The sequence below is a fragment of the Gopherus evgoodei genome, chromosome 7, assembly GCF_007399415.2.
Source record: "Gopherus evgoodei ecotype Sinaloan lineage chromosome 7, rGopEvg1_v1.p, whole genome shotgun sequence".
Lineage (NCBI taxonomy): Eukaryota > Metazoa > Chordata > Testudines > Testudinidae > Gopherus > Gopherus evgoodei.
The window spans coordinates 33060195-33087360 of record NC_044328.1 but is presented as its reverse complement, the minus strand read 5'-3'; the positions used below and the strand labels follow the sequence as shown (position 1 = coordinate 33087360).

General features: G+C 43.3%; 2 protein-coding genes across 3 annotated transcripts; one reads left to right on the top strand and one right to left on the bottom strand.

The window, feature by feature from the left end:
* The first annotated feature begins 32 nt into the window (after nt 1-32).
* Nucleotides 33-8766, top strand: RBP4 (retinol binding protein 4). Its single transcript, XM_030570111.1, has 5 exons — nt 33-164; nt 980-1116; nt 1297-1403; nt 4823-5035; nt 8403-8766. The coding sequence occupies exons 1-5, from the start codon at nt 33-35 to the stop codon at nt 8414-8416; spliced, it is 603 nt and encodes a 200-aa protein (XP_030425971.1). The 3' UTR covers nt 8417-8766.
* Nucleotides 8761-26554, bottom strand: FFAR4 (free fatty acid receptor 4). Of its 2 annotated transcripts, XM_030570108.1 has the most exons (3): nt 25740-26554; nt 21018-21146; nt 8761-10125 (listed from the first exon to the last, which is right to left on the bottom strand). In XM_030570108.1, the coding sequence occupies exons 1-3, from the start codon at nt 26451-26453 to the stop codon at nt 9718-9720; spliced, it is 1251 nt and encodes a 416-aa protein (XP_030425968.1). In that variant the 5' UTR covers nt 26454-26554; the 3' UTR covers nt 8761-9717. The 2 variants fall into 2 exon arrangements, with proteins under 2 accessions (XP_030425968.1, XP_030425969.1); XM_030570109.1 differs by lacking the exon at nt 21018-21146.
* Between the last annotated feature and the right edge of the window lie 612 nt (nt 26555-27166).

The following is a 27166-nucleotide window of genomic DNA, read 5'->3' as shown; positions in this document are numbered from 1 at the left end:
TCTGTCTCCGTTTGCTGTTGTGTAGGAGTAGGATGGCTCAGGCGGGGAGATTCCTGGCCTGGCTGCTGCTGGTGGCCCTGGGCCTGCTAGGCGGTGGATGCCGAGCGGAGCGGGACTGCAGAGTGAGCAACTTCAGAGTCCAAGAGAACTTCGACAAGGCTCGTGTAGGTGTCCACTCCCCTCCCCACTCTCTGGGGCCAGCTCTCCTTGGATCTTGCCAGTTTTCACCCCAGGCCCAAAATGTACTATCAGCATAGAGATCCAGTCCGCCCACTCCTCCTGTGCCAAACCCCCGGCCTCCAGTGCAGAGCACCACAAAACCTAGATCCAGCGCCTATGGCCCAGAGCCCCAAAGGCCTAAACAGAGAACAAGAGTGTGCTCTAAGGAGAGGGAAAAAGCAGCAGCTCTTCATGCAGCAAAAGATCTAGCCCCTGCTACAAACGGGACCAGCAGCACCATAGACCCCCTCCCCCTTCATCCAGAACCTTGGGCTTGCTGGATCCAGCTATTTGAAAAATCCCAAACTCAAAAACTCTACCAGAAGAGAGAACTTCAGCTGCTGTAGTTCCACTGCAAACCCCCCCACCCCGCCGGTGCTGAGTTACATTATTATTACTCTGATTATTTGTATTATCATAGCAAGGTATGGAATTGGTTTGTATGGTAGGAGCAGCTATCCTTGTTCTCTTTTCGAACATTAGGACTTAGAGGATTGGAGCCAAAACCTGGCTAGGACCCACTGCTGAATCTGAATCTTTGTGATGCTTGTGCTCTTTGGTGCATTGTATCCAAATTGTTTTTGGTGGGGTAGGAGCAGCTGGATTTATTCTCTGATTTGATGGTATAATTTGGAGACCTGGGGCCAAAGATCAGCAAAGTTCTGCAAGGTCCAGGTAGATCCAGCTTTTATGATCGTCCCCAAACTTGGGAGTGCCATACTTCCCAGGCCTAAGCAGAGCCTATCTCCTCTCCCTGCAGTATACAGGCATCTGGTACGCCATGGCCAAAAAAGACCCCGAGGGGCTGTTCCTGCAGGACAATGTGGTAGCCCAGTTCACCATAGATGAGAATGGACAAATGAGTGCCACCGCCAGGGGCAGAGTCCGGCTGTTTAAGTAAGTTGCCTGGCACCCTTCTTTCTCTTCCCATTCCATGTCCCCAGGGCCCTGACTTTCTGCTGTGCTCTCTGCTGCTCTAACTCTTCCTTCTACCCACGTGTTCATCACTATCTGATCCTAAGTCCAGGCTGCCAGGTTTGAACTCAGCCTCTTTTTGTCTGACTCTTTTATTTGCAGTGAGTGGGATGTTTGCGCTGACATGATTGGCTCCTTCACTGACACTGAGGATCCTGCCAAGTTCAAGATGAAGTACTGGGGTGTAGCCTCTTTTCTCCAGAAGGGAAGTGAGTACTACTAAATAGTGGAGTGTTTTTGCTGCAGGAGACCTAGGGCTGCGTGATAGCCCTTGTCACTTTTGGTGCACCTACAGGGGGAAAATAAGGGATTTTTTAGCCATGTTAGCTAACACATGGCAGCTGCCACATGGTAAAATCCTAGAGCGAATAAGGCAGTTTCTATTTTCACATGTGTTAGCTGGTTGATGTTTATCCTAGTGAAGTCAAGGTCTTTGCATGGCAAAGGTCATACATTTATTTTCTTTCCAAGCCCCATAATATAGACTAGAGTCATCACATGAAAGAAGTAGAAGGAGATTGAGAAGATTATGAGCTCTTTTTAGTTCAGATCTGCTTTTTATTTGAATGTGTTAATTTTCTTGAAAAAGCCTAACTTCCGATTTAGTCATCAACAACAACCTGGTAGAGGAGGATTTTGAAGCTCTTAGCCTTTGTGGATACTTTGTGAACACAGGGACGTCCTCTTTTTTTGACAAACAAACCCTCAACACTCTCAGCATATTGAGTCCCATTCTCCCCTGTGTGAAATTAACCCACCTAAGGGAGTAGAAACTCCAGCACTCTTCACTCGAGAAGTTTCCATGGAATAGCTCCACTGGGAGAAGGTGGAATTTGGAAGAGATGAGGGCTCCACCTCAAAAACACACAGTTCTCAGGGGATCTTCAGGAAACCACTTGCCTTTGACTTGCTGTCCGTTTTCTTGCCAACTCACTGCTGAGCCATACTTCCAGGGATTTCCCTAATTGCTGGATGCCCACCCTGCAGAGATGGGAGCACTGTACTATACATTGCTGCAAACTCTGGTCCTCCTGAAGAGGGAGAATCTGGCAGAACCCAGATGGCCAGCACCACTCCTTCAACTCCATGGAGGCCAAATATTGAGGAGGAGGTCCATGAGGTGTGGAAACTGGAGAGGGCAGCTCTCCCCCTTACATCCCACCCTCCCCCCACATTCATTTCTGTGGATGTAGGGAGGTTAGAGAGGAATCAATTGTTACACTAAATGTTAAATAGCTGAGAACGGTCTGAAATTCTAACTGCAAATTGTGATAAGGATTTGTGATACATCTCTTTGCATATGCCTAGCAAATACACATTTATAAGAAACCTAAGAGGCCCCAGCTTTTTCCACACAAATACAGCTTAAAGCCAGGTTTCAAAGTAGTTTCTTAAGCGTTTCTGTGGTAGGAAAACAGAGCTTTCCAGAAAGTAGTGTGAGTAGGAGAGCTGTGAGTAATCTGGTGCATGACCAGCCGGAACATATTTATTTTCTCCAGCTTTACCCTGTGGCTGACCATTTTAAACATTATGTTTTCAGTCCTTAAAAGATCATATGCACCACTATACACACACAAATTAGTCCCATTAGACAGAAGCATTTGCCATGAAGTATAAAAAAAGTTTCCAAGTAAGTTTTATTTTGTTAAATTTCTCCCATGTTTCGGTAAAGCAATGCAATGCATCACAGAATCCAACATGATATTTTCTTAGTTTTATTACAGACTTAAAGCGTTACATTAAGGGATGTTGTCAACTAGTTTAGGCTTCATATTTGATCTACATGATAGAGCCTGTTGATGGCAATTTCCTCAAGATTCAGAATATCTATTGCTTTTTTAATTCTACTTCCCTACCAAGGAATTAAAAGCAAAGAACCTCAGCGATACTAATCGCTATGTAAATAGGACTTAGATGAAAACAGTATTTCTAACTTCTTGACTGTGGCTGAAGAAAGGGAAAGGACTCAGACTCTGGAAAAAAAATCCCTCATCATAATGGTGATGAAGTGGGTAAGATTTCTTTGGCGGTAGGGCTGAGAGGGGAATACAGGAGACATCCTCTGAGATTGCTTTGGAAAATAACCCTGTTCCTTGGACTGGCCCCAGAGCCCATCTGTCTCCTTGTGTGAAGAAACACCTGTGGGCTGTGCAGGTGATGGATAGATCCAGATGGTGAGTTGTGAAGTATGGGAGTTTTCCTTTATTGGCGTCCCACTGCCAGCTCCACAGCTCACTCAGAAGGAGCTTTATTTTTTTCTTTTTGACCTTCCAAATGGGACTAACCTTTGCCCCAGAGCAATCAGCCCCACCACAGAATCAGCACTTGCAGTTTCCTGGGCTTGCATGGTCTAAAAGGTCATGGATTTATTCTGCCTGATAAGAGCTGCAATGCATGTTTTTCAGCATTTAAATTAAAAATGACCGAGGTGCCATTATCCCTACTTAAAATAGATCCAGACTTCTACCAAGTTAGTTTAAAATTAAAGTTGTTGCAACCCTCCTAACCTAGTGGACTTTTACTTTACATTGGCACAGATTATTTAAAATAATACAAAAGAGTGTGTTCAATTTGTGCCATTTCCACACTGTAACACTGCTTGTGAAAGGATTGTAATGTCACTGAAATATAAGCAAAAGAAGTCTGGTTGTAAGGGCAATAATTTGCCATGATTTAAATTCAAATCACACAAATGACGCAAACAGGCAGAATTATATGGAGTTCTGGCTAAGGTTTTACCATAAAATGCATTCAGTATTGAAATCTAATATTAAAACTGTATGCTTTTAAAACACATTGCTTCTTTGTGAGGGAAGTAATATCTGGAAATACTCATCACACCTTATTTTGGTTATAAATAAGCTTGAACCAAGATCCTAGCTCCAAAAGCTCCTGTATATTGGGAAAGTTTGCATCCACGTCTAAGCTTTGCAGCTCAGACCTATCTTTAGTTATAATATGTATTTACAAAATAATACAATCCAATATCCACTATAAAGGCCGGTCCACAGGTACTGATCCACAGTATGGCAATGACTGCTGGGCTGTGGAGGTGGCAGAGACAACACAATGCCATATTTGGTAGTAGTCTGCTGGCCGAGACTGTCCCCCTTTAAAGGGTGGACTCACAAACTGTATGGCACTTGGGAATGATCCTGAGGGACGTCCTAAGGTAGGTGGCAGGTTCTTTCCAGGTTAACTGAATGTCAAGCAGCCAGGATTGATTTTTAGAAGGCCAATATGATTTCAAGATGACACTTCTTCCTTACTGAAAGCTTCCTGCCTGTCAGCTAAGAAGAGGACAAAGGTGAATTCATGTTACTCAGGCCAGTTGGCTCCTGTTGATTTATTTAATCTAATTGATTAAATGCATCCCACGTGTTGTGGTGATGCTAGCGTCTTGGAGCTGAGCCTGAGCGGTGCCAGGAGCATGGAACTTCCCCATATTTCAGTAAGTATTGTGGGTGCCCAACACCTGTCAGGATCAGGCCCATTATGGACCATTTGCCATCTTTAATACTAATGTGTGTGGTATTTTTCTGTGACTGAGTAAATGCAGCATTCTCTCTAGGTGAATGTCTCCTCCTACCTCTATAACTTCTTGCTCCTTCCCTATGGTTTCTTCCAGATGATGATCACTGGGTGGTCGACACAGATTATGACACTTATGCACTTCATTACTCCTGCCGCCAACTAAATGACGATGGCACCTGTGCTGATAGTTACTCCTTTGTGTTCTCCCGGGACCCGAAGGGATTGCCACCCGAGGCACAGAGAATTGTCAGGCAAAGGCAGGTTGACCTCTGCTTGGACAGAAAATACAGAGTTATTGTCCATAATGGTAAGAATATGTTTTTTTCAGAAAATTTTATTTGGGAAGTGAAATGACTGCCATTCTAGGAAGCTCTTTCTCTCGTGGACAGGGATAGTAGGAAGGGATGCACTTAGTAGCTGTGGTATGATTTTATTTGCTTATTGCAAACTCAGTCTCAGATATGCCATTTTCACTTTTACTGCCCTGCCCATCCCAGGAAACAAACACAGAAGAGAGTTGCAGAATACCTAGATTAATACAACATGAAAGGGACAAAACCGTCAGAACTTCTGTAAGAGAAAATTATCTCTCTAATCTATTAGAATTATTTGGATGTCAGCAAAATAGGAGATAGAGGAGAACTGTAGATATAATTTATTTAGACTTTTAAAAAGCCCCACAAGACACTTTTTTAAGGGAAAGTAAGTAGTCATGGGCTACATCCGCACTCTGAGCCAGAGGTGCGATTTCCAGCTTACGTAGATATACTTTTACTAGCTGTTTGTCTAAAAGATATGCTCTAGTTCACACAGGAATTAATTCAGGGAAGTCCTATGGCCTGTGTTATACAGGAGATCAGACTAGATGGTCAGAGTGGTCCCTTCTGGCTTTACAATTTTTTAATCTAATCTATGACTAGATGAACAAAGACTAATATAAACAGTTAATTTACAGTCTGGCAATATGTTGACATTGGGGTACCACAAAGACCTACTAGGACAGGTGATACTTAATATATTTATTAATGATCTGGAAAAGGTTGGTGAACAGAATGAAAATAAATGTTGTCTATAATGAAAATGTGCAAACCACACAAAATTATTTAGGCTAGACTGGGCAGCACAACTGCAAATGAAATTCACTTTTGATACAAGGCAATAAATATCTGCACAAATAATTCTAACTACTCATACATATTGTTGAGTTCTGAATTAACTGTAACAACTCAGGGAAAAGATCTGGGTGTCACTGTGGACAGCTTAGTGAAAACATGTGCTCAGTCTACAGCAGGAATCAAAAAGCACATAAAATGTTTGGATGCCTAAAGAATAGAGCAGAAAAAATACAGAAAATAGGATAATGCCATTGTATATATTGATGGTGTTTTCTCACTGTGAATACAGTGCTTGGTTCTGTTCACCCCACCTCAAATAAAATATAACAGAAATAGAGAGGCCTAAAGATGGGAAATTAAAATGACTAGAGGCGTGGAGAGTCCTATGTGTGAAAAAAGAATGTAAAATGGAGCCCAGCCATTGTGCTCCAGCTCCAGTTTAGGAAGAGGTATGGAAAAGTGGCTTCTTGCACATTGCTCTGAACCAATTGGTACTGGCCCCTGTGAGAGACAGGATAGTAGACTATCCGCTAGGGCCATCCTGTGTTTCTATTAAATGTATATGAAAGTATAGGAAATGTTTGCACACTAGTAAATCAATTGTGAATGTTTGCAAGAAGTTACAAGTTGTAAAGAAAACGTACAATAAGTTCATAAATATTCACAGCTTGTGACAAAACATCTACAAACATCTCAGGAGAATCTCCACGTAAAAGAGTACTTGTTCTCCACAAAACATAGTTTTTAAAAGCACAGTTAAAGTTGCAAATACACCCTCCATACTAAAAATATCATTAATAGAACATTGAATGATAAAATGTAAATACAAATGTTAGGAACTTGTCTTCTAATAGTTCAGCACCAACCTTAACTCTGCCCCAGTACTAATTGCTCTCCCCTTGTAAAAGCTGAAGACCCCCCACTTTTTACACAAACCTTAACTCTGCCCCACTGGGTTGCATGTTTTCCTCATTGCCTGCTCTTTCAGATGGTGGGTAGTGGTTGGAGATGTCTGCTAGGGCTGATTTGGCTTCCATGCTCTTTGTGAATGAGAACTGATGTTTTGGATCCTCTGAGGCTGCTCTGTTTTATGCTAGGGAGCAGAGTGGTGGCTAGATGACCCCAGCATCAAGTGTCATGGCGACCTAGAGCCAATTGTGCACCTCCTCCGCTAGTCAGGCATGATAGTCACAATTCAGACAAAGTTCCGGATCATTTACCAGAGCATTAATTGATTCTGAACTCCCTAGTTTTGTTGAGCCAGATTCTTACACACCAAACAGATATACGTTGGAGCAATGAACAGAGATTGTGGATATTTGTACAAGAGCTAAAAGAAAAAAAAAAGATTATCAAAACATCTGCATTAGGAAATTCTTCATACAAAGTCCATGTAAATTCAATTTCTCCGTGAACAGAGGCCTCCCTGCATCTCATAGTTTTGCTAGCAAGAACTACAGAATTATTCGCAAGCGGGCCAAATCCTCATGTCCTTACTCAGTTGTTATGCAGGCCTTACTGAGGTAAAACTCCCACTGAAAGGAACATAAGAACATAAGAATGGCCATACTGGGTCAGACCAGAGGTCCATCTAGCCCAATATCCTGTCTTCTGGAAGTGGCCAATGCCAGGTGCCCCAGAGGGAATGGACAAGACAGGTAATCATCAAGTGATCCAGACTCTTTCAGTTTAGATTCTGGACCCATATCTTCAAGTTAAATCCTTTTTCCAAAGATTCTTCATTGCCTTTTTAAACTAATACTGTGCTGAAGTGCACAATAAATAAATTACTAATTACACAGGTCTTGACTTGGTATAAATATAGTTATATCTAAATAGCAGTTCTTGGTAAACTATCTTTATTTTCAAGCAAAAGAAGCTATAGAGAAAAGGCTGTTGGTGTTTTTTGCCACTTAACTTGCATTTCTGAAGCTAAATCTCCTACTGATTGTGGGTCAGGTTGGGCTACTATCTTGAGATCAATGGTCTGCTTGTGGGTAAGAGTATCACAGTTTTGCCCTCCGTGCGTATTCCCAATGACAATAAAACTATCACAAATAGTTATACTGACCACAGGACTGCTTGCAGAGCAAGCTATTACTTCATTGTAACCAGGGCATTGCAACCTGGCCTTGTATCAGCATACACTAAAAACAAAAATCACAAGAAAATAAATGTATGTACATTAAGATAGTCTATTACTGCCATTTTTTGTGATCTTAAATGAAAAGTACGATACATCTTACTTAGGTAAATATAATTTGAAATGGTTCTTGTGCTTGATCTGTGCTATAGCTTCTTCTTTGCCTCAGCATTACTGTCTGGAACAAATGGAACAGATCTGATTAATTCCTGTCCTATGCTGAGTTGAAAATCTTTTGGAATTATGTGCTACAGATCTAAAGAGCAGAATAACATTGCAAATAATAGACTGATATGTGTAAGACTACTTTAAAGGAAATACATTTACCCACACTTTAAATTTGATACATTTTTATATATTTTTATCTTTCTAGTGCTGGTTTAGAAATAGCATTAATTTTATTTTCTGTGTTTCAGGATTCTGCGTTTAAGGAGTTTTGAAACTATGGAAGCAAATCATGTAACATCAATATGGATGTAAAGTTTACAAATTGACTGTTTTGTTGTAGACCTTTAAAGCAGCTTCATTCAAACTTAAAATATATTTATCTGAGCTCTGTAGCTCACCCTGTCAATAAACCAATGAAACTTTTAATAAACATGGATAACAGGGAATGCATATTGTGTAAATATAAAAAGATGATTGTTTTATTGGCAAAAATATTATTTTACTGCAATGCTTAGAAATAGGAATCCAGATGGCGGTACTTAAGTATGTATTCTTTTGTTTTTTTCTTATTGGTTTTTGACTTTGTTTAGTAACCTTGCAGGCAAATATTTTTAAAAATCCCTAATATCTAATTTTAAAATGCCTTAAGTCCTCTTGACTTATTGTGGCTTCTTTATTGGATTCACTGGAAAGCGAAGTAGTATTTAAATACAAAAGGAAGTTCATTGATCACATCACAGAATAGCTTTATTTTATTACATTCATACTTAAGATGTGTAAAAATGCACCATTTGTAATGACCCTGTTTTTACACTCTTAAGAAAAATAAACATTTCTATCTACTGTAACATTGCTGAATCCAGCAAAATGGTGCCAGAGATTGACTAGTTCTAAGGACCAAATTTTCAAATGTAGGACACACCAGCAAAAATGATCATGCGCTCATTGAACCAGCAAAAATCACATCTGCCTACTCAGATTGGCATTTTATGCATAAAGGTAGTTTGCACAAAAGTATGTTCAGGCAGCCAGTCACCTAATTTATGCATGCAAATGCCTTTTTTTATTTTATGGGCTTAGTGACTGCATGGAAATTTTTGAGGGTGCACTTTTTACACCCATTTTTAAAAGTTCGTTTCTATTCTTACTGGCAAATGGATAGTAAAACTGGGGCATATCCTCAGTAAATTGTCATGGCTCTACTGTAGTCAGTGGACAATTTACACCATCTGAAAATCTGCCCTCATAGAGCCCAATTCTTCTCTGAAGTTACATTGTTTTACATTACTGTGCCTCCACCAATGTCAGTGAAGTTACTCCTGATTACATCATTGTGAGAAGAGAATTAGGCTTATAGGATTTAATTCTGCAGTTTTACTCAGGCAAAACTCCCAAGACAATAGAATTTTGCCTGGGTTAGGATTGTAGAAGTTGAACCATAGATATTTCTTTTCTTATCTGCTTTCTTTAGCATATAATACTATAAAATGGTAAGCTGGTCAGTGTGGGAAAGTGTATGGTTTAGCAGCCAAAGCAACAGCTGAAACATAGTTCATACATGACTTATTTGTAAATTACAGATAAGTTCGATTCTCTGTGGTCATTTCTTCTTCCTGTGGTTTCTGTATTAGTCATTCTCCGTCCAGGAAGAGCTGCACAACACAAAAGAAACTGCCGCCATTCATGTCTGAAATGGGCAACGTTATACAAAACTGGATTGACGGCAGAGTTGGCAAAAGTGAATGCCATTATCCAGAAGAAAAATGATGGCAAAATATTCAAATCATGTTTGAAGTTCTGAACTAAAATTAAGAGAATAGTGATGACAATTGGACTCCACATGATGAAGAAAGAGATCATCAGCACAAACAAAGTTCGAAATAGCTTGTAATCTTGTTGGGAGACTCGGATCTGATGAATTTCTGAGTAGGCTAAACTGACATTTAATCTTCTTCTTGATGCTTTTGTAATCTGCATTCAAAAACAAAATAACATTTATTGTAACAGAGTTCTTGCTGAGTAGCTTTTTTTTAAAGCTGCAGAAGTGAATCTTGGCAAATCATGTTTCTGCTCTCGAAGTGTCTATAAAAAGGCAAGAGTTCTATATTTATTGCCTCTCAATGAGTACATTGCCAATGTGCTGAGTTAACTAGTAGAAAAATGGTTTGTTTTTTTTCCTAACTGTCAGCTCTGAAACTCAGCCTGTCTGGTAGTCAAGCTGGATTCTTTCCTTCTTGTGCTCATCACCCATTTTGCATTTGCTCATCACTTATTTTGCATTTGCTCATCACCCATTTTGCATTAATACTTTTAAAGTCAAATTAGGCCTTTACCCTTGAAATCCCATTACCTTCAAATGATAACCTTGGTTATTTCATCTATGTAAATCTGTTGATTTTTACACAGGGGTAATTGACTGTGACTGGAGTATAGCTAACAATCCTGTTGATGCACAAAGAAGAGAATCCAGCTCACTCTTTTATGGACATTTTGGCTCTGCAGGTAAATAGGAGTAAAAAGTAGTAACAGTGTAATTTAGTCACTAAAGTCAGCAAATATGACTGGTACACAAATGAAGCAGAACTGTTGAGTAAGCAGGTGCCATTTTTGCGTACTCATTTTCAGAGTAGAGCTGCACTAAAATTCTATTACAGATAGTTAGAGATGGGCTCAAGAGTCAAAATGTAGATCCGGATTTTGACACCTGAAAAAAGTATGTAGGTGTTTGAGTCCAGAATGTTGGTTCTGCCCATTGTAAGGATGGACCATTTGCAGAATTTGGATCTGGGTTCAGATTTTCCCACCTCCAAAATCTGAGTGTGCCTGGGTCCAGGGATTGGCTCAGACTTTTCTGTGTATGGGTTTTCAGTGGGATGGTACAATGGTTAAAGCAGAGATGTCTTTCAAATGCAGAATATTTTTTTCCACAAAATTTCTGTTTGTCTCTCAGACCTCCCAGATGCATGCTACTTCCATTAGGTGATAGGTTTTAAACTTGAGTGAGAATGTATTTAAAATTCAGTGCATTGTCTTTGACATTTTGGTTTATCAGCCACTGATCAGAATTACTTTGTCTACAACAGCCCTGACACCTTGTGCATCCTGTAGTCTTTATGAAAGTCTTCACTTTTTCTGTAAAAGCGTAATAAGCAAGATTGAGGCACGTAGGCCCTGATCCAGATTGATTTCAATAAACAATTCAATTGGCTTTAGTAGAAGCTAGGCACTTAAGCTTGTTTCAGAAGCTGGGCTGTGGGCTCTAAAGTTCCGGGGTGCTAAGAATCCCCAGTTCCCATTGCCTTCCATTGGAATTGTGAATGCTTAGGGCTTGTGGAAAATCCATTCTCAGGAAAGTCAGCACAGCAAAATTAAAATTATTTAAAGTTCCTAACTGTAGATCCAATTAAACTAACCCCCACCTCCAAAATTCAGCAGACAAACACTTCAGCTAAATACTTTCTCCCACTAGGCCAGATCCTCAGCTGGTGTAAATCAGCTCCAATGAAGTCAATGAAGCTGTGCTGATTTGGCCTATTCATTTTTATTCCAGAAGTTGCAATTTGACTCATTCAGTGTAATACTTGTTAATATTTCTTCTCTAGCTTAATCACTCTCTACATGCACATTATTTTTATTGAAAAAGCTGCATGAACTAGTGGATTGAAGGTGAGATTGGGAGCAGGAGCACTACCACTGGTTTGGTATGTAGTTAGAGGTGTCACCTCACTTCTCTGTGTCTCAGTTTTCCTGTCCATAAGATGTGAACAAGGGTGGAGGTTTGCAAAGGCACAACTCACAGTTAGGTGCCTAACTAGGAGGCTATGAAAATCAGTGGGAGTAAGGAACCTAACTGCCTTTTGTGCCTTTGAACATTTTCCCCAATAAGAACAAGATTAATAATCACACTTACCTTGCTCAGAGTGAAAGTGGAGATAAACATTGAACTCAGGACAAACTTTTCCCTGTATCAATTATTCTCTGTATAAAATTCAGTTAGTTTGCAGGGCTGACAATGTCCTCAAAAAATCATTTGTCAACCTTTTTTGAAGTGTTGTAGCAATATTGGTCCCAACAGGGCCACTCTTAAGAAAAATGGTGCCCTGGGAGAACTTGTATTGTGTCACCCTTGGCCCCTGCTGCCTCCCCCTGGCCTCCCACCCATCACCCCTAGCTTCCACTGCCTCTCCACACACCCACCCATAGCCCCTGGCCCCTGCTGCCTCCCCTGGCTACTCTACCCATCCTCCCATCGCCCCTGGCCCCTGCTGCCTCCCCACTCATCCTCCTATTGCCCCAGACTCCTGCTGTCTCCCCCCCCACATTACTCTGAGCTCCCTTCTGCAACCTCACACCCAAGGCCTGCTCTGCTCCTCGCCTCTTGACACCAGCGCCTTGCCTGCCAATCATGGCACCCTGCATGGTCATCCACATCACCCATCTGTAAGACCAGCCCTGCGTCCCAGAATTTTAGTGAGATCCGATGGGCAAAGTGACCTGAAGAAGAGATCTGTGTAGCCCAAAAGCTTTTCTCTCCGACCTGCAGAAGTTGGTCTAATAAAAGATATTACCTCACCCACCTTGTCTCTCGAGTTATCAATCCCGTTTAGTATATGTATCTATTTTAGTCATCTGGACTATCTATAATCACTGGAGGGCTATTTCTCTGGGGTTTGTTAAGAATAAGATTTTGCAAACACATGACACCCTGTTTAAGAGATTATTGCTGCATACAGAGGTCTCAAATTCCTTGCTTTGGTGGGAAGATTTGAGACCAGTTTTAGATGCTGAGTTGGTGAAGGTCTTGTGCTTTGGGTCCTGCCTGACAGGAGAGACAGGAGAGTAGGGCAGTGTTGACAATTGGATTACAGACTGCTTTCTAATCTGCTATTTTGGCCAAGGCACTTGAGAAGATGATAGCAACTACTGAAATACTTGGAGAATACAGATGTAGATGATAAATTTCAGCCTAGACACAGCACTGAAACTACACTTGTCAAGCTGGCATTTGTTACCAGAGTGGACAAGGAGGCGTGATATCTGTGGTATTGCTTCATTACCTGAGGATGTGATTATAACTGTTTTGAACTGATCTCAGTTGTGGTATTAGGGCCAGTGGCAGGATACTTTGGCACTCTTGTTATGCACAGACAGTTGGAATTGGACACGGGATAAACCCAGAATTCTTGCAAGCAAACCTAGGCACTGTGTGATCACTGAACACCACCCCAGTAATACTTCGTATCATGCTCATTGTACAATGATGCCATAGAGTAGTCTCATCTAATATATACGTATTTCTTCTTAGTCACTGCTTGAATTACATATGGTGATCCCCAGTTCAGTTTTGCTAGTCTCTTGGAGAGTTAGGTGAGAGACGTGGTTTGGATGTGACTGCAGATGATGCCCAGCTATCTATCCCACTTTCTCTAGGCTCTAGAGAGATATTATGCATCTCTGCACTTGTAATATAAAATCCCAAGATTGGATGGCTTAGGTTGTATTGTGGTAAGACTAAAATTATGTTGACTAGATCAGAAAGGAAATGTAAGAAGAGCCACATTTCTCCAGGCTTCCCAGTCTTTACTGGGGCAAGTGTAATCTGGTGTCTAGGCATAGCTGTTGCTCAGGGCTTCATGTTATAAGGTCCTATGAAAGCTGATTGGTCAGAGCTGTTTTTTATGGGTTTAAGACTATCCCAGAGGACACCAGAGGGAGGCTGTATCTCAACCAATGGCTCCAAGCATCTACCTTTTGTGTCATCTGGGTTAGCCTATTACCATGTTCTATATAGTGAGCTGCCAAAATGGTGGTCCGTTGCTAATATTGCATGCAAGTGCTTGACCAAAATCAAGAATAGGCAGAGGGTATCCTGTATACCAGAATGTTAGCACCCATTAAGGCAGGGATATTTAATAAAACAGAAAATATCATAATCCCACTATATAAATTCATGGTATGCACACACCTTGAATACTCATGCAGTTCAGGTTGCCCCATCTCAAAAAAAGACATATTAGAATTGGAAAAGCTAAGGGAAAAGGCAGCAAAAATGATTAGGGGTATGATTCAGCTCCCATATGAGGGGAAAATAAAATGCCCTGGGACTTAGAAAACAGATGACTAAGGGGGATATTATAGAGGTCTATAAAATCATAACTGTTCTGGAGAAAGTGAATAGAAGTGTTATTTACCTCTTGACATAACAAAAGAACTAGGGGGGTCACCCAGTGAAATTAATAGGCAGCAGTTTTAAAACTAATGTAAGGAAGTACTTCCCACAGTGCACAGTCAACCTGTGGAACTTGTTGCCAGTGAATGGTGGGAAGGCCAAAAGTATAACTAGTTCAAAAAAGCATTAGATAAGTTCATGGAGGATAGGTCCATCAATGGCTATTAGCCAAGATGGTCAGGGATGCAACCCAATGCTCTGGCTGTCCCTCAGCTCTGACTGTCAGAAGCTGGGACTGGACAACAGGGGATGGATCACTTGAAATTGTGCTGTTCTGTTCAATCCCTCTGAAGCATCTGGCACTGGCCACTGTCAGAGACAGGATACTGAGCTAGATGGACCATTTGACTGACACAATATGGCCACTATGTTCTTACCAGTGCTTAATTTTTAATGGAAGAGGTGCCAGGGCTCATGCAATTAGGTGCCAGAGTTCAAGCAATTATTGTTTTGTTTTCATAAGTGACACAGCAAGCCCAAGGGTGCCAGGGCTGTGAACTGCTAACCCTAGAGGTGCTGGGGCTCAGCCATGGCAAGCCTTGGCACAGATTAAGCACTGTTTTTTTACTAATTGCTGCAGAGGATGATTTTGATTTTAACTTTTAAGGCCCATCATCAGGCCTAGGTCCCTGATACCTTTCTGAGCCTCTGGCTTCCTATTTACCCTTGTGCTTTCTGAAGTGTTCTGTTCTAGCCTGGAGCTTGCAGGAACAGGAGAGGCAGCATTTAGGTCTTTGTGAGGATAGAGCTATCTCCTTCCATTTGACCAGAAGATAGTAACAGACTTAGCCCTTTAAAGCAGGTTTCAAAACATTTTTATTTCAAAAGGCCTTTACCATGGAATATGAGTTTTATTTGTGTATCTGTATTAATTTAAAATGTAGTGTTTACCTGATGCTTTTAGTCCCTTAACCTGCATTTGTTTGATTAAAAAGTTCCCAAGAAACTTCCGTGTACCAGTGATGTACAAATAAAACCTATTAGTATCAATAGGAATGAAAGGACAAGTAAGAGACAGTTGACATTACTCGTGTTGTCCTTTATCATTGCTCTAAATCACTGCTATGCACACACCCAAAGTTGATGGATCCAGCACTGAAGATATAATCAGCTACTGATCAGCAGTGGAATGATTTATGCAGGTTATTTTAAAGGCCGGGCTGCTATTTAAAATGCTTCTTGTCTAGCACAGCTTGCGAATTGGTTCAGCTAATCATGGGCGGAATGTATTTCCTTGGGTGGCAAATGTTTGTTTGAGTGGCAGATGTTGTAAACGTCATGAAAGCAAACATGGTATGCTTTCACTAACAGTGAAGTTGCATTCATGTCAGCAGCCCTTGGATCCATTGGCCTATTTTTCTTCATAGTATGGATGGGAGAAGGCATTCTTGGAAACTGAACCTACTCCTGAAGCCTGCTTGTTCTGATATAGGACATCAGTAACTCCCATTGTGCTCAACAGAAGTTACTGCTGTCTTACAGGGAGAAAAAGAGGTCCCTATTTCTAGAATGAACCAAACTTTTAAAGGTTCAAATTCCATGAAAACAGTGTCTGTTCTAGGCTAGAGGAAGGGAAAGAGATTGGATGCCAATTCACTTGAAGCAGAAGGAAAGTGATGGAATCCTAGAAGCAAGGTAGATGCAGAAGCAAAGAGATACAAAAAGGAAAAGAATGCATTGTCAGGAGGGGAGAGAGAACGGCAGGGGCAGGGGTGGCAGTCCAGAGTCAGAAGAGAGAAAGCTGAAACTAAACAGCATACCCAAGATCTTAGAGGATATACTCTGTGAAATACATATAGATACACACTAATTTATTAATAATACAAAAGCATGGTGTTTAAGAAATGTTAAGACCTGTTCAAAAAGCTCTGAGGTAATTTACAACCCAAAACCTTTTAGGCGTATCCTTATCCTTATTTAACAAGCTAGTGACCTTTTTCACATCAAGTGAAATCCGCATTAAGTCTCAGTATGTGGCTGTAGACAGGTAAAATGTGGAGTGGTTGGGAAGATGAAGCTCACACCTGCAAATTGGGGCAAGGAATTCCTACAAACCCTTCCCCCCAAATCCCCGCTCTATAATTCAGCCCTGTTGCTGCTGGTGCCTCTCTCTGTTATTTCCTAACCCTCAAATGTGCTTTTGAAGAAAGTGAAAAATAACTATGTTGAACAGAGCCATGAATACCTGTCCTAATGCACTGAAAATAAATGTTTGTCACCTTGAAAATACAAACCCTTATTCCTACTGAAATGCAATTTGTTTATTGTTTGACTATTATACATAAGTTTTCACCTCGTTTTCCTCTCTACATGCTGTAATCATATTACTGTGTTGTTTTACTGTGGGAAAAAGCTGTTTTACAAACTGTCTTACCGTGGTTTTGTAATCCTGAAACCAGTATGAAAATCGTGCTGGAGAGTTAGAAAAATCTCTGCTTTTAGGGGCAAAATTCTTTCTCATGAACAGCTCTCACTAGCAGCAAAGATGGGTTACAGAAGCATGTTAATGATTGTGACTTGTGAAACTTTGGTTTAGTTCACTGAAATTCAGTTAAAGTGGGACCTGAATAGTGAGGGTTACTGTTCACTAGATTCAATATTTGGTATTTAAATATGTTAAATTTTACCAATAATATTGCCAACCTTTCCAGCATCTAATTATGAGTAAGTACTTTCGTTCCTTATCATTAGCTCTGACCAAGGAATGCTCATTGTGATTTAAGCCACCTCAGCCCTCCCTCAGTTGTGGTGCTGCTTTGTCAAGGTCCAATACCCTGGTTCAAGAAAGAGCTACTGGTGATGCGCCCTGCACTGGCCACAGGAATGGGTGGTGATGAAGGCGTGTAAGACTGGCTCTAACCATCCTGGGGTTAGTGGTGCAGGTGGAACATTGCAAAGCAGCCCTAAGGCAAGGCATAATCAGTCTTTTTGCACTCACGTCATTCATTTCATTACAGGATCCCAAAGCACATTACAAGGGTGGTAAAGTATTGTCCCTACTTTAATGTTGGAAAAGCTACGGCACCAAGGGGTTAACAGACTTGTCCAAAATCAAACAGGGACTTATAACCCAGGTCTTGGCCACCAACAAACAGATCCATGTTATTAACATGGGGCAACGTTCAGCACAATGTACCTTTGACTTTCTGAACTGCAGCCTGTGGCAGGCTGTTGCAGAGATACTGAGGCTTTGGTCTCCAGAATTTCCGAGAGGCCTTGATAGATGCTGAGCTCCCTCAGTTCCTGCTAATTTCAGGGAGAGGGTTCAGCATCTCTCAGAAGGCTCTCAGCACTTCACTGGCTTGGACACTAATTCAGGGGGGAAATCACTCCCATGTTGAAAGTCAAAACCAAGGAACCTCTTTCATGCTTGTAAGCAGGGCTGCCCAGAGGGAGGGGGGGCAAGTGGGCAATTTGCCCCGGGCCCCACAGGGGCCCCTGTGAGAGTTTTTCAGGGGCCCTGGAGCAGGTTCCTTCACTCGCTCTGGGGGCCCCGGAAAACTCTCGTGGGGCTAGGGCGAAGGGGAAGGACCCCCTGCTGCCGAATTACCACCGAAGTGGGACCTGCCGCCGAAGTGCCAGGTCTTCGGTGGTAATTTGGCGGTGGGGGGCCCCCACCATGGGTCTTTGGGGAACTTCTGTGGCGGGTCCTGGAGTGGAAGGACCCCCCGCCGCCAAATTACCACCGAAGCGGGGGCCCCCCGCTGCTGAAGATCTCAGGCCCCCTGAATCCTCTGGGTGGCCCTGCTTGTAAGTGGTGGAAGGAGACTGCATAGAAATGAGTGCCCAGACTTCTTTGTTCTACTACTCCCTGTTCTTAATCTCCCTATTTCCCCCTCAGCCAGCTCCACTGTCTGAATATGTTACTATAGTCCTAGGGCTGGAGTAATTGTCCTGCATGTCCTTCACTGGCTTGGGAGACAGATTGCTGCTTCCTGGCGTAAGAGTTGGGAACTCACATGGTGGTGATGATGATGATGTTTCCTATCTAATCAGTTTGGCTTGTGGATGGGGTTGGGATGGATTGCTCCATGGTGCTTGGCTGCATTCAGGCCTGTCTGGTCAATTAAAATTGCACTCTGGCAGGGATAGATGCTTGCCACTGCCAAACAGCGCACTCTCTCCCATCCACTGCCAGTAGTTGCCTACATATTAAAATTATGCTACTTGGTGTGCTACCACGTCATACCCCAGGATCCATTGCATAGTACCCAGAGGTGGCCTCCATCTAGCAACAGAGCAGGAAGTGGGGCACTTAAGGACCCTAAACTGAGACAGTTTGAAGGAAGTACATTTGTACCACCTACCACGCCCATTTAGGTAGACCTTACATTCAAAGATCCACAGGTCAAAAATCAGCTTTTTTCTAGAGCTCCACGCACTGATGAATGAGAAGGACAAGGATGGCAGGTGTCTGTGCGCATTGGGGGAAAGGCTCAAGGAGGAGGGTGAGTTGGGAATCTGGAAGGGGATGGATCTGTGCTGGAGAGGAGGTGTGTTTGCTGTAGAATAGCATGCTGGCCTGTAACCCAGTCAGTCCACCCAGCAGTGAGGTTAATTTGTGGACTCCTCTCTTCTTTTTGGCTGAACTCTAGAAAAAACCTGTTTTCATACCTGTGGCTCCTGGTTGCACACTGACCCTTTCAGGGATGCTATGGGTCCAGGATGACCTGGTCCCAATTAAGTCCTGAACAAGGAAATTCTGTCATTTGTACTCCTCAGAGGGACCCTGAAAACTGTAGGCTGCTGCAAGGCAGGCTGGGAAGGAGTGCCAGGAAATATAAGGAGAAACCTTTTTTCAGAAGAAAGTCAGGGACAAAGGCAGTCCTGGAGCAGGGCCACCCCACCAATGAAACTGGGGAGGCAGCTATGAGGGGCTATGATGAAAAAAAGCCTATGAGGAAACCCTCAGTCTAGTAAGAGAAGGACTCCTGACCGGGTAAGAGAGAGAACAGTTAGGTGAGCCCTGGAGAAGAGTGAGGGTTTTGACATGCAGCAATAGGAATTGTGAAGCAGGGCAGGGTAGGCCCATGCTCTCCAAGGAAGTCATAGCAGCTGTGGTCTCTTTGCACTCCGGAAAACACCCACAAAGGTGTCCCCAGCATGGCCTGTGGCTAGAGTCACAATCTGGCCCTAGCGACCCAATCCTATAAGGTGCTGGGGGCCTTCAACTCCCATTGAAGTTGATGGCAGTTGACAGGTTGCAGCACCATGCAGAATCAGGGCCCTAGGTGACTTGACAAAAGTCACAGAGGGAGTTAGTGTCGCAATACAGGTTAAATCTCAATTGTTCTTGGCTCCCAAGCCCATGTTTAAGCCACTAGAAAACACCTCCCTCCCAGAGAGAAAAAGTATTACAAAAATGTCACTTTTCCTACCCCGCCTTTTCTATTTCTTTGTCTACTGCTTTTGTTTGCTGACATTTATTAAACATCCTGGAGCTTGGGCGAGAGTAACTACACATCATAACTATTGCTTCTGTTTTTAGGACACTTATTAATTTGATTTGGGGGGGGTTAGCAATTTTTTAGTTTTATGTAGATGTCCAAAAAGCAAGGGTTTGGCACTTTCTCTTTGTATACACTACAGTGAGTACTTGCTTTGTAATATCCTCTAAGGGGCTATAATGTAATACTGTTTCAAACAGCACTACTCTAAAGCACACTAGACAGTGAACCTCTAGTGTGCACCAGCAGAGTCTACAGCAGGGGTAGGCAACCTATGGCATGTGTGCCGAAGGCGGCATGCGAGCTGATTTTCAGTGACACTCACACTGCCTGGGTCCTGGCCACTGGTCCGGATGGCTCTGCATTTTAATTTAATTTTAAATGAAGCTTCTTAAACATTTTAAAAGCCTTATTTACTTTACATACAACAATAGTTTAGTTATATATTATAGACTTAGATAAAGAGACCTTCTAAAAATGTTAAAATGTATTACTGGCATGTGAAACCTTAAATTAGAGTGAATAAATGAAGATTCGGCACATCGCTTCTGAAAGGTTGCTGACCCCTGGTCTACATGGATCAATAAAATGTTACTGAACTTGAGAAATCACACCCCACAAGAAACCATCTGTGGTGTTTATTGGATAACACTGATTTCATTTTTTTGTATCTGAGGTGTTGGTGTTTATCAGTTAAACCTAAAATCAGAAGCCCTAATTATGACACATAATTAAAGCAGGAAAAGGGTAGATTCAAAGGGAGTGAGGGGAAAACAGTTTTAAGGACTTTATGACCCAGGGCTGCTCTTCCTTGCTGTCGTACAACTCCCATTGAATCCATTTTGAGTTTTGGGGATGCAAACAATGCAGGATCTGATCCACAATGAATTTTCAGTTGTTTGAGATGTTTGTTAGTACAATATCTCTAGCAAGTTTATATAGGCCCTTAATTATGATCAATACGTGATATTAAGTAAGGTGCCCCAAAGTGTACATGAATTAAGACTGACTCCTATCTTGGGTTTCTAGTAACACACTGTTCAAGCTTCACTGCTGTTTATAATGGAAACAAAACTCTCTCAGCTGAAACTGTTATACTTGAGCAAATACAATTTATACTGTTTAGCATTACTACATTACTAGCCAGCCAGATGTCATTTTGCAATAAAACTATAAGAAAAAAATACCTGTAAAATTTTTGTATAGCTGATCACAATGACTAATCCTGGTATTATAAAGACAACAAAGGTGAATGTTACATCCCAAGAGATTTCTCCTGCAATGCTGGGCCAAACCAAGGTGCAAATTTGAACTTCCTGTTTACAAAGAATAAAAGAAAATCATTAATATTATATTTTAGATATTTACTTTCAGTATAAAGTTCTCTGGAACCATATGTCAATGTTTACACTTCATCTGACCTGGTGCTCATTCAAGTAACTGGCCACTACATAAACAGGATCTATGGAAATAGTTACTAATGAAAACAAAATAGTTGTTTCAATGTGGAATGTTTTTCAAAACATGATGACAGGTGTGTAGTTCACAAGATTTGGTACGCAAATATGGAATTGGTGCAATAATTAAATACAGAGGTGTAGCGAGTGCCTCCGTACCCTCCGACCGGAGGGGGCCCTGCAAGGAAGGGGGCCCCTAAAAGTGGCAAAAAAAATGTAAGGTATAACTAGGTAAGTGACATTTATTGACGCTATTGCACAATCCATATCGGTTTTACTGACAAAACCGTGAAGTCATTATGATACATCATAATGCTATTGGCTACATCAGTTGTCTGTCGGTCAGTTTCGAATTTTAGTTGGACCCATTCAAAGAATGTGTATTTGCGTTCATAATGGCGGTCGGCGGATAAATGTTATTAATTTAGTTGTTTAGTTTTTTATCATTTCCAACATAGAAACGTGCTTTGTGATGTCTAAGAGAATGTATAAGAGCGGAGCTAGTAAATGAAAGGCAGCAAAAGATGCCGAGAAGGAACTTGAGAAAATTCCAAAATTGTCAACGTATTTTGCGCTGCAATCCAATGTACAGGTACAGGCACATGAAACGGACAGTGCGAGCAGCGATGAATCGTATCCAGAAGTATCCAGAAGTGCTTCAAGTGAGGTCGAAGGTGAAGCCAGTTGTTCTACCAAACAAACTGTGACAGATATTCCAGCTGCTGCCGGGAAAGAAGTATCTGAATCTGAACCACTGACTGATGATCCAGGAGATTGGCCGTCTATAATAGCGGACAGGCAAGTGTGTGACATTGTTGCACGTGGCCCACCGCAGCAGAATGAAAGTTACGAATTTCTATTTAACGAGGAAAGACGGAGGTTCACAAGTACTCATTTCTATCGAACCATGGCAAATGGCAAGAAAATAAGATGTTCATGGTTAATGTACTCAGTTCAGAAAGATGCCATTTTTTGTTTTTCTTGTAAATTATATGGCACTGGCGACATACCGCTACGTCGTGGAACATCTGCTTGGAAAGCACTGTCAAAAAGACTTCAGCAGCATGAAACAGGCAAAGGTCATCAAGACTGTATGGTGAAATGGTTTGACCTTCGGTCAGGCATAGTAAACCATACATCTATTGACCAACTCGAATTGCAGGCTTTTCTGAAAGAAAGAGATTTCTGGAGAAATGTTGTCAAACGCATGGTTGATGTCGTTATTTTCTTGTCCAAAGAAACTTGGCATTTCGAGGAAGTAATGAAAAGCGCGCCGATCCTTCGAATGGCAACTTTTTGGGACTGTTTGAATTGCTTGCAAAGTATGATAATGTCCTCAGCAAACTTTTACAAAGGATTAAAAAGGCAGAGACACCTGTTCAGTACCTCAGTCCACAGATCCAAAACGAGCTGATTCAACTTGTTGCCAGTAACATTCAAGAGGCCAACATAGCGCAGCTTAAAAAAGCAAAATATTATTCAGTTAATTTGGACTGTACACCTGACGTGTCACATGAAGAACACATGTCTGTGGTGTTATGCTTTGTTGAATGCAACGGTGAAGATGGTGTCAATATTTGTGAAGTGTTTGTTGATTTTCTTAATGTTCATGATACAACTGGTGAGGGCTTATTGGAAGCATTTCTTGAAAAGGCAAACAACTTAGGAATAGACATTGCTGACATGAGAGGTCAAGCTTATGATAACGGCGCAAATATGAGAGGAAAGAATAAAGGAGTTCAAGCCCGCATGCTAGAAATAAATGACCGTGCCTTGTATGTACCATGTGGAGCTCACACTTGGAATCTTGTGATCTCAGATGCGGCAAAGTCATCGAAATATGCCGTTGACTTTTTCGGTCTGATTAACAGAATATATGTATCTTTTCTTCTTCACCTTCACTTTGGGATATACTTCAAGAACATATGCCAATATCTGTTAAAGGGTTATCGGACACTCGTTGGGAGTCGATAATTGATGCTGTGAAGCCATTGCGTTATCACCTTGAAGAATTGTGCAATGCTTTGTCATCTTTGCGCGAATATGCGCTCGAAAAGAAAGATGGCAATACAGCAACAGAAGCCGGTGCACTTTTAGACCATGTTACTGCATGGCCTTTTGTTCTGACTGTGTACACGTGGTACGATATACTATTTCATGTCAATAAAACCTGCAAATTAATTCAGTCACCAGATGTGTCAATTGATGTACTGCAGGCAGAAGCTGGTGCTACAATGAAGTTTTTGGAAGACTATCGAAATATAGGCTATAACTCTGTGGTCACAAATGCATGTGAAATAGCAGAGCATATGGGTATTGAGCAGGTGTTTCCAGAAACCAGGGTGCGACATAAGAAGAGAATGTTTGATTATGAATGTGCTGATGATTCGAGTCGTCTTTCTGCCGAAGAAAAATTCAAATCGCAGTTCTTTCTTGTTCTCACTGATCAGGCCATATCTTCTGTTTCATCGCCATTTGACCAACTCGTGGAGTGGTATAAGTTGTTTGGATTTCTGTACAACACTAACAGCCTGAAGCAGTGTCACAGAGAAAAGGAACTGGAGAATCACAGCAAAAATTTTGAAAGAAAAATGGGAGACATTGATGCCAACGAACTCATAATGGAATTGAATCGTTTTATTTATGTCATCGAGAAAGAGAGAGGACTTGTCACTGCAAACAATTTTTTAATGTACATATACAAGAACAGCCTTCAGGAGATATATTCGACTCTTTGCATTTGCATCAGAATTCTTCTGACCACACCAGTTACTGTCGCTGGTGCTGAAAGGAGCTTCAGCAGAATGAAACTGATCAAGAATATCCTGCCCTCAACCATGACAGATGACAGGCTTTCTGCGCTTGCAGTTATCTCAATCGAAAACAAGATTGCCAGATCTCTGGACTATGACGCATTGATTAACCAATTTGTGGAGAACAAGGCTTGAAAGAAGCGCTTTGCGTAAATACAGAATACATGTACACTGTAGGCCTATGTATACATAATATGAACCCTGTATATTGTATAAAATAAATACCGCATTCCAGTTTCTGCATTGTAAGGGGCCCGGGACATATGTTCGGAGGGGGCCACATTCTTTATTGCTACGGCCCTGATTAAATAGCATAGCAAATGCTAGTGACAATTTTCAAATGTAAACTCATAACTTCTAAATAAACAAATGGAAAAACCATTAAAAACCTGGAAGGACTGATTAAATTATTATTATTCTGTAAGCATATTGTTTGTTTTTGCATGCAGGAGGGATTATTTGTGCATTTTTCAAGGAAAGCTCTTATATAAATTAATGCAAGGCGCTACTTCCTGGGCACAGGCAGCTGAAAAGAGAAATATGCGGAAAAGAGGCTTTCCTAGCTCTAAGCTGGAACACAACGCCTCATGTTTATACAAGATGCAGTGCAAGGACAAAGCACTGCGGAACAAAGAAACTGGTGGTACAGTTCTATGGGGGAAAAAAAATCCATGTGAGTCTGAACTGTAGGACTGATCCTCTGAAGACCTTAATTAGATCCTGATTCTGCTGTGCTGAAGTGAATGAGACTTTTGCTATTTATTGACTTGAGGATCAAATCCTACATTAAAAGAAGTTCATTTCTACTCTGATTCCACACCTTAATGGCTAAATGTAACGTAATAAGCATAGGCAATGCCCAACATCAATACTGATCTGCACAGGTGCTGGAACTAGAGGTGCTGGCCGTGCTGCTGCTGCACCCCCTGGCTTGAAGTGGTCTCCATTAAATACAGGGTTTACAGTTTGGTTCAATGACTCTCAGCACCCCCACCATACAAATTGTTCCAGCAACCCTGCTGGGCCAAAAAGGAGAAGGTGTTGCCAACCTTTGAAGGCTTCGTTGAAAAATGTCCCCCTTATAACACTTCATGGGGCATTAACCTCTTAACGTCTAACCCCAAGTCCGGAGCTAGGCATCACTCTCCGGGTAACGGCTCCAGTGTATAATCTCAGGTCTCTGCCCTGCAACACCAGCTGGAATAACAAGTCACCTGAATCGATCCTATCCGGCCTTCTGGATAATCTCCAGCAGCCCCCCCTACCCCCCAAACGTGGACTAAGAACAGCATCGCACCTCGGGGCGCCCCGGCAGGACTACGGCAGCATCGCCGCTCTCCCGGGGCAGGGAGCCAGGTACACCAGCTCCAGCACGCTGCTCCGCAGCGCCGATGAGAACCCGGGACGCGCAGCCTGTCTGAACAGATGGTGCGGACACTCTTTGGGGGAGGCGAGGCTGGAATCAGGCTGTTCGAAGGGAGCGAAACCACCCGCCGTTTCCCAACCCGCTGGGGTTCCTGGGTCCCTAGGCAGCAGCCTCCCGTGGGCTGGCTCATTGGGCACTGTGCTGACCCGCGCCCCCACTGCCCCCGTCGCCCCAGGCTGGCGCGGCGCAGAGCGCGCCGGAGCTGCTCCTTACCTCGCCGTGCCTGAGCAGGGGCTCCACGCTGAAGAAGAGGCAGAGCGGGAGGGTGGCGAGGGCGGAGACCCCCCAGATGAGCAGCAGGGTCCCGGCCAGCAGCTTGCAGCTGAAGCGGGCCGTGTGCCGCAGCCGGACGATGCACACCACGCGCTCCAGGCTGACCGCCGCCAGCGACAGGATGGTGACGCTGCCGCTGAGGCTTATCACGTAGAAGAGCATGTGGCAGACGACATCCCCCAGCACCCAGGACTCGGTCCAGCGCACCACGAGGATGACGGGGATGGCGCTGATGAAGAGCAGGTCCGCGCAGAAGAGGTTGAGCACCAGGTAGTTGGCAGTGCGCAACTTCTTCTTCGTCCTGGCCAGCAGCGAGATGGCGCAGATGTTGACCAGCAGGGACACCAGGAAGATGCAGGAGAGGATGGCGGTCTCCAGGGCGCTCAGGGCCACCCTGTTCTGGCCCTTGAAGTCCGAGAAGAAGGGGAAACGGGTGCAGTTCCCTTGGGGAGTCTTGCAGGCGCCTGGCATCTGGCTGGCACCCAGGGCATCACACGCCACCAGAGCCAGGGACGCTGCGGCTGCCCCCAAGCCAGGCACCCAGGTGCCAAGCGGCGGGACGGGGCGGCAGCTCTGGGTTGCTGGTGCCAGTGGGGGGTGTTTGCACGGCGACCGGGCAGACAGCAGCCGCATCTCCTCCTCTTCCTCTGACATCCGCAGGGCCAGGTGCGGTGTCCGCAGGGTGGTTTGCCGCACCTGGCCCGCTGGGGGAACAAGGAAGTAGCAGGCTAGGACAGTAAATATACAGCGCGCCCCGCTGCACAAAGGCGAGGGCGTTGTTGTGCTTTACAAGCGAGTGACTAACAACGTCGCAAGGGAGCGAGTCCTTCTGTCCCGGGAGGGCTGGGCTCGGGGGCATTTCCCGTGGGGGCGAGCGGCGCAAGTCCCGCCGGGCAGCTGCTCATGTGTTGATGGCGGGACCCGCGCCACCCAGCAGCGAGTGTCCCAGGGCAGCACACGCCCCAGGGCTGCCCGAAGACACGCTCCCTGCCGAGTGTCGGATGCCAGCCAGGGCCCTGGGCAAACCCCTGAACGCCTGAGAGACCTGCGGTGAAGTGAATGGCAAACCCCTCACACACACCAGACTGGGCTCAGGACAGCCTCCACTCTCTACCTTGGCTGAGATCCGGAGAGCCTGGCGGCTTTGCCCCACAGCCCTTTGAATCTGCAGTGCCCGGCTCCTGCCTCGAGCCTCGGGACTAGGGTAACCGCAGCAGCAGCAGCGCGCATCGCAAAGGAGCCGCCGAGCAATTTCCCTAGTCCCAAACCCCCATGTACTCCGGCTCTGCGTTCAGCTGCCAACACTCAGGCTAGAGAAGGAATTTTCCTGTCATTCAGCCTTTCCATTTGCTTCGAGGAACTGACCT

What these genes read in the sequence shown, in the direction of transcription:
- RBP4 (XM_030570111.1), top strand. Translation starts at nt 33, where the DNA reads ATGGCTCAGGCGGGGAGATTCCTGGCCTGGCTGCTGCTGGTGGCCCTG. An exon ending in GGCAGAGTCCGGCTGTTTAA is followed by an intron (nt 1,117 to 1,296) that starts GTAAGTTGCCTG and finishes TTTTATTTGCAG; the next exon opens with TGAGTGGGATGTTTGCGCTG. An exon ending in CTCTTTTCTCCAGAAGGGAA is followed by an intron (nt 1,404 to 4,822) that starts GTGAGTACTACT and finishes GGTTTCTTCCAG; the next exon opens with ATGATGATCACTGGGTGGTC.
- FFAR4 (XM_030570108.1), bottom strand. Translation starts at nt 26,453, where the DNA reads ATGTCAGAGGAAGAGGAGGAGATGCGGCTGCTGTCTGCCCGGTCGCCG. An exon ending in CCCTGCTCAGGCACGGCGAG is followed by an intron (nt 21,147 to 25,739) that starts GTAAGGAGCAGC and finishes CTTTGTAAACAG; the next exon opens with GAAGTTCAAATTTGCACCTT. An exon ending in GCTATACAAAAATTTTACAG is followed by an intron (nt 10,126 to 21,017) that starts GTATTTTTTTCT and finishes TTTTGAATGCAG; the next exon opens with ATTACAAAAGCATCAAGAAG.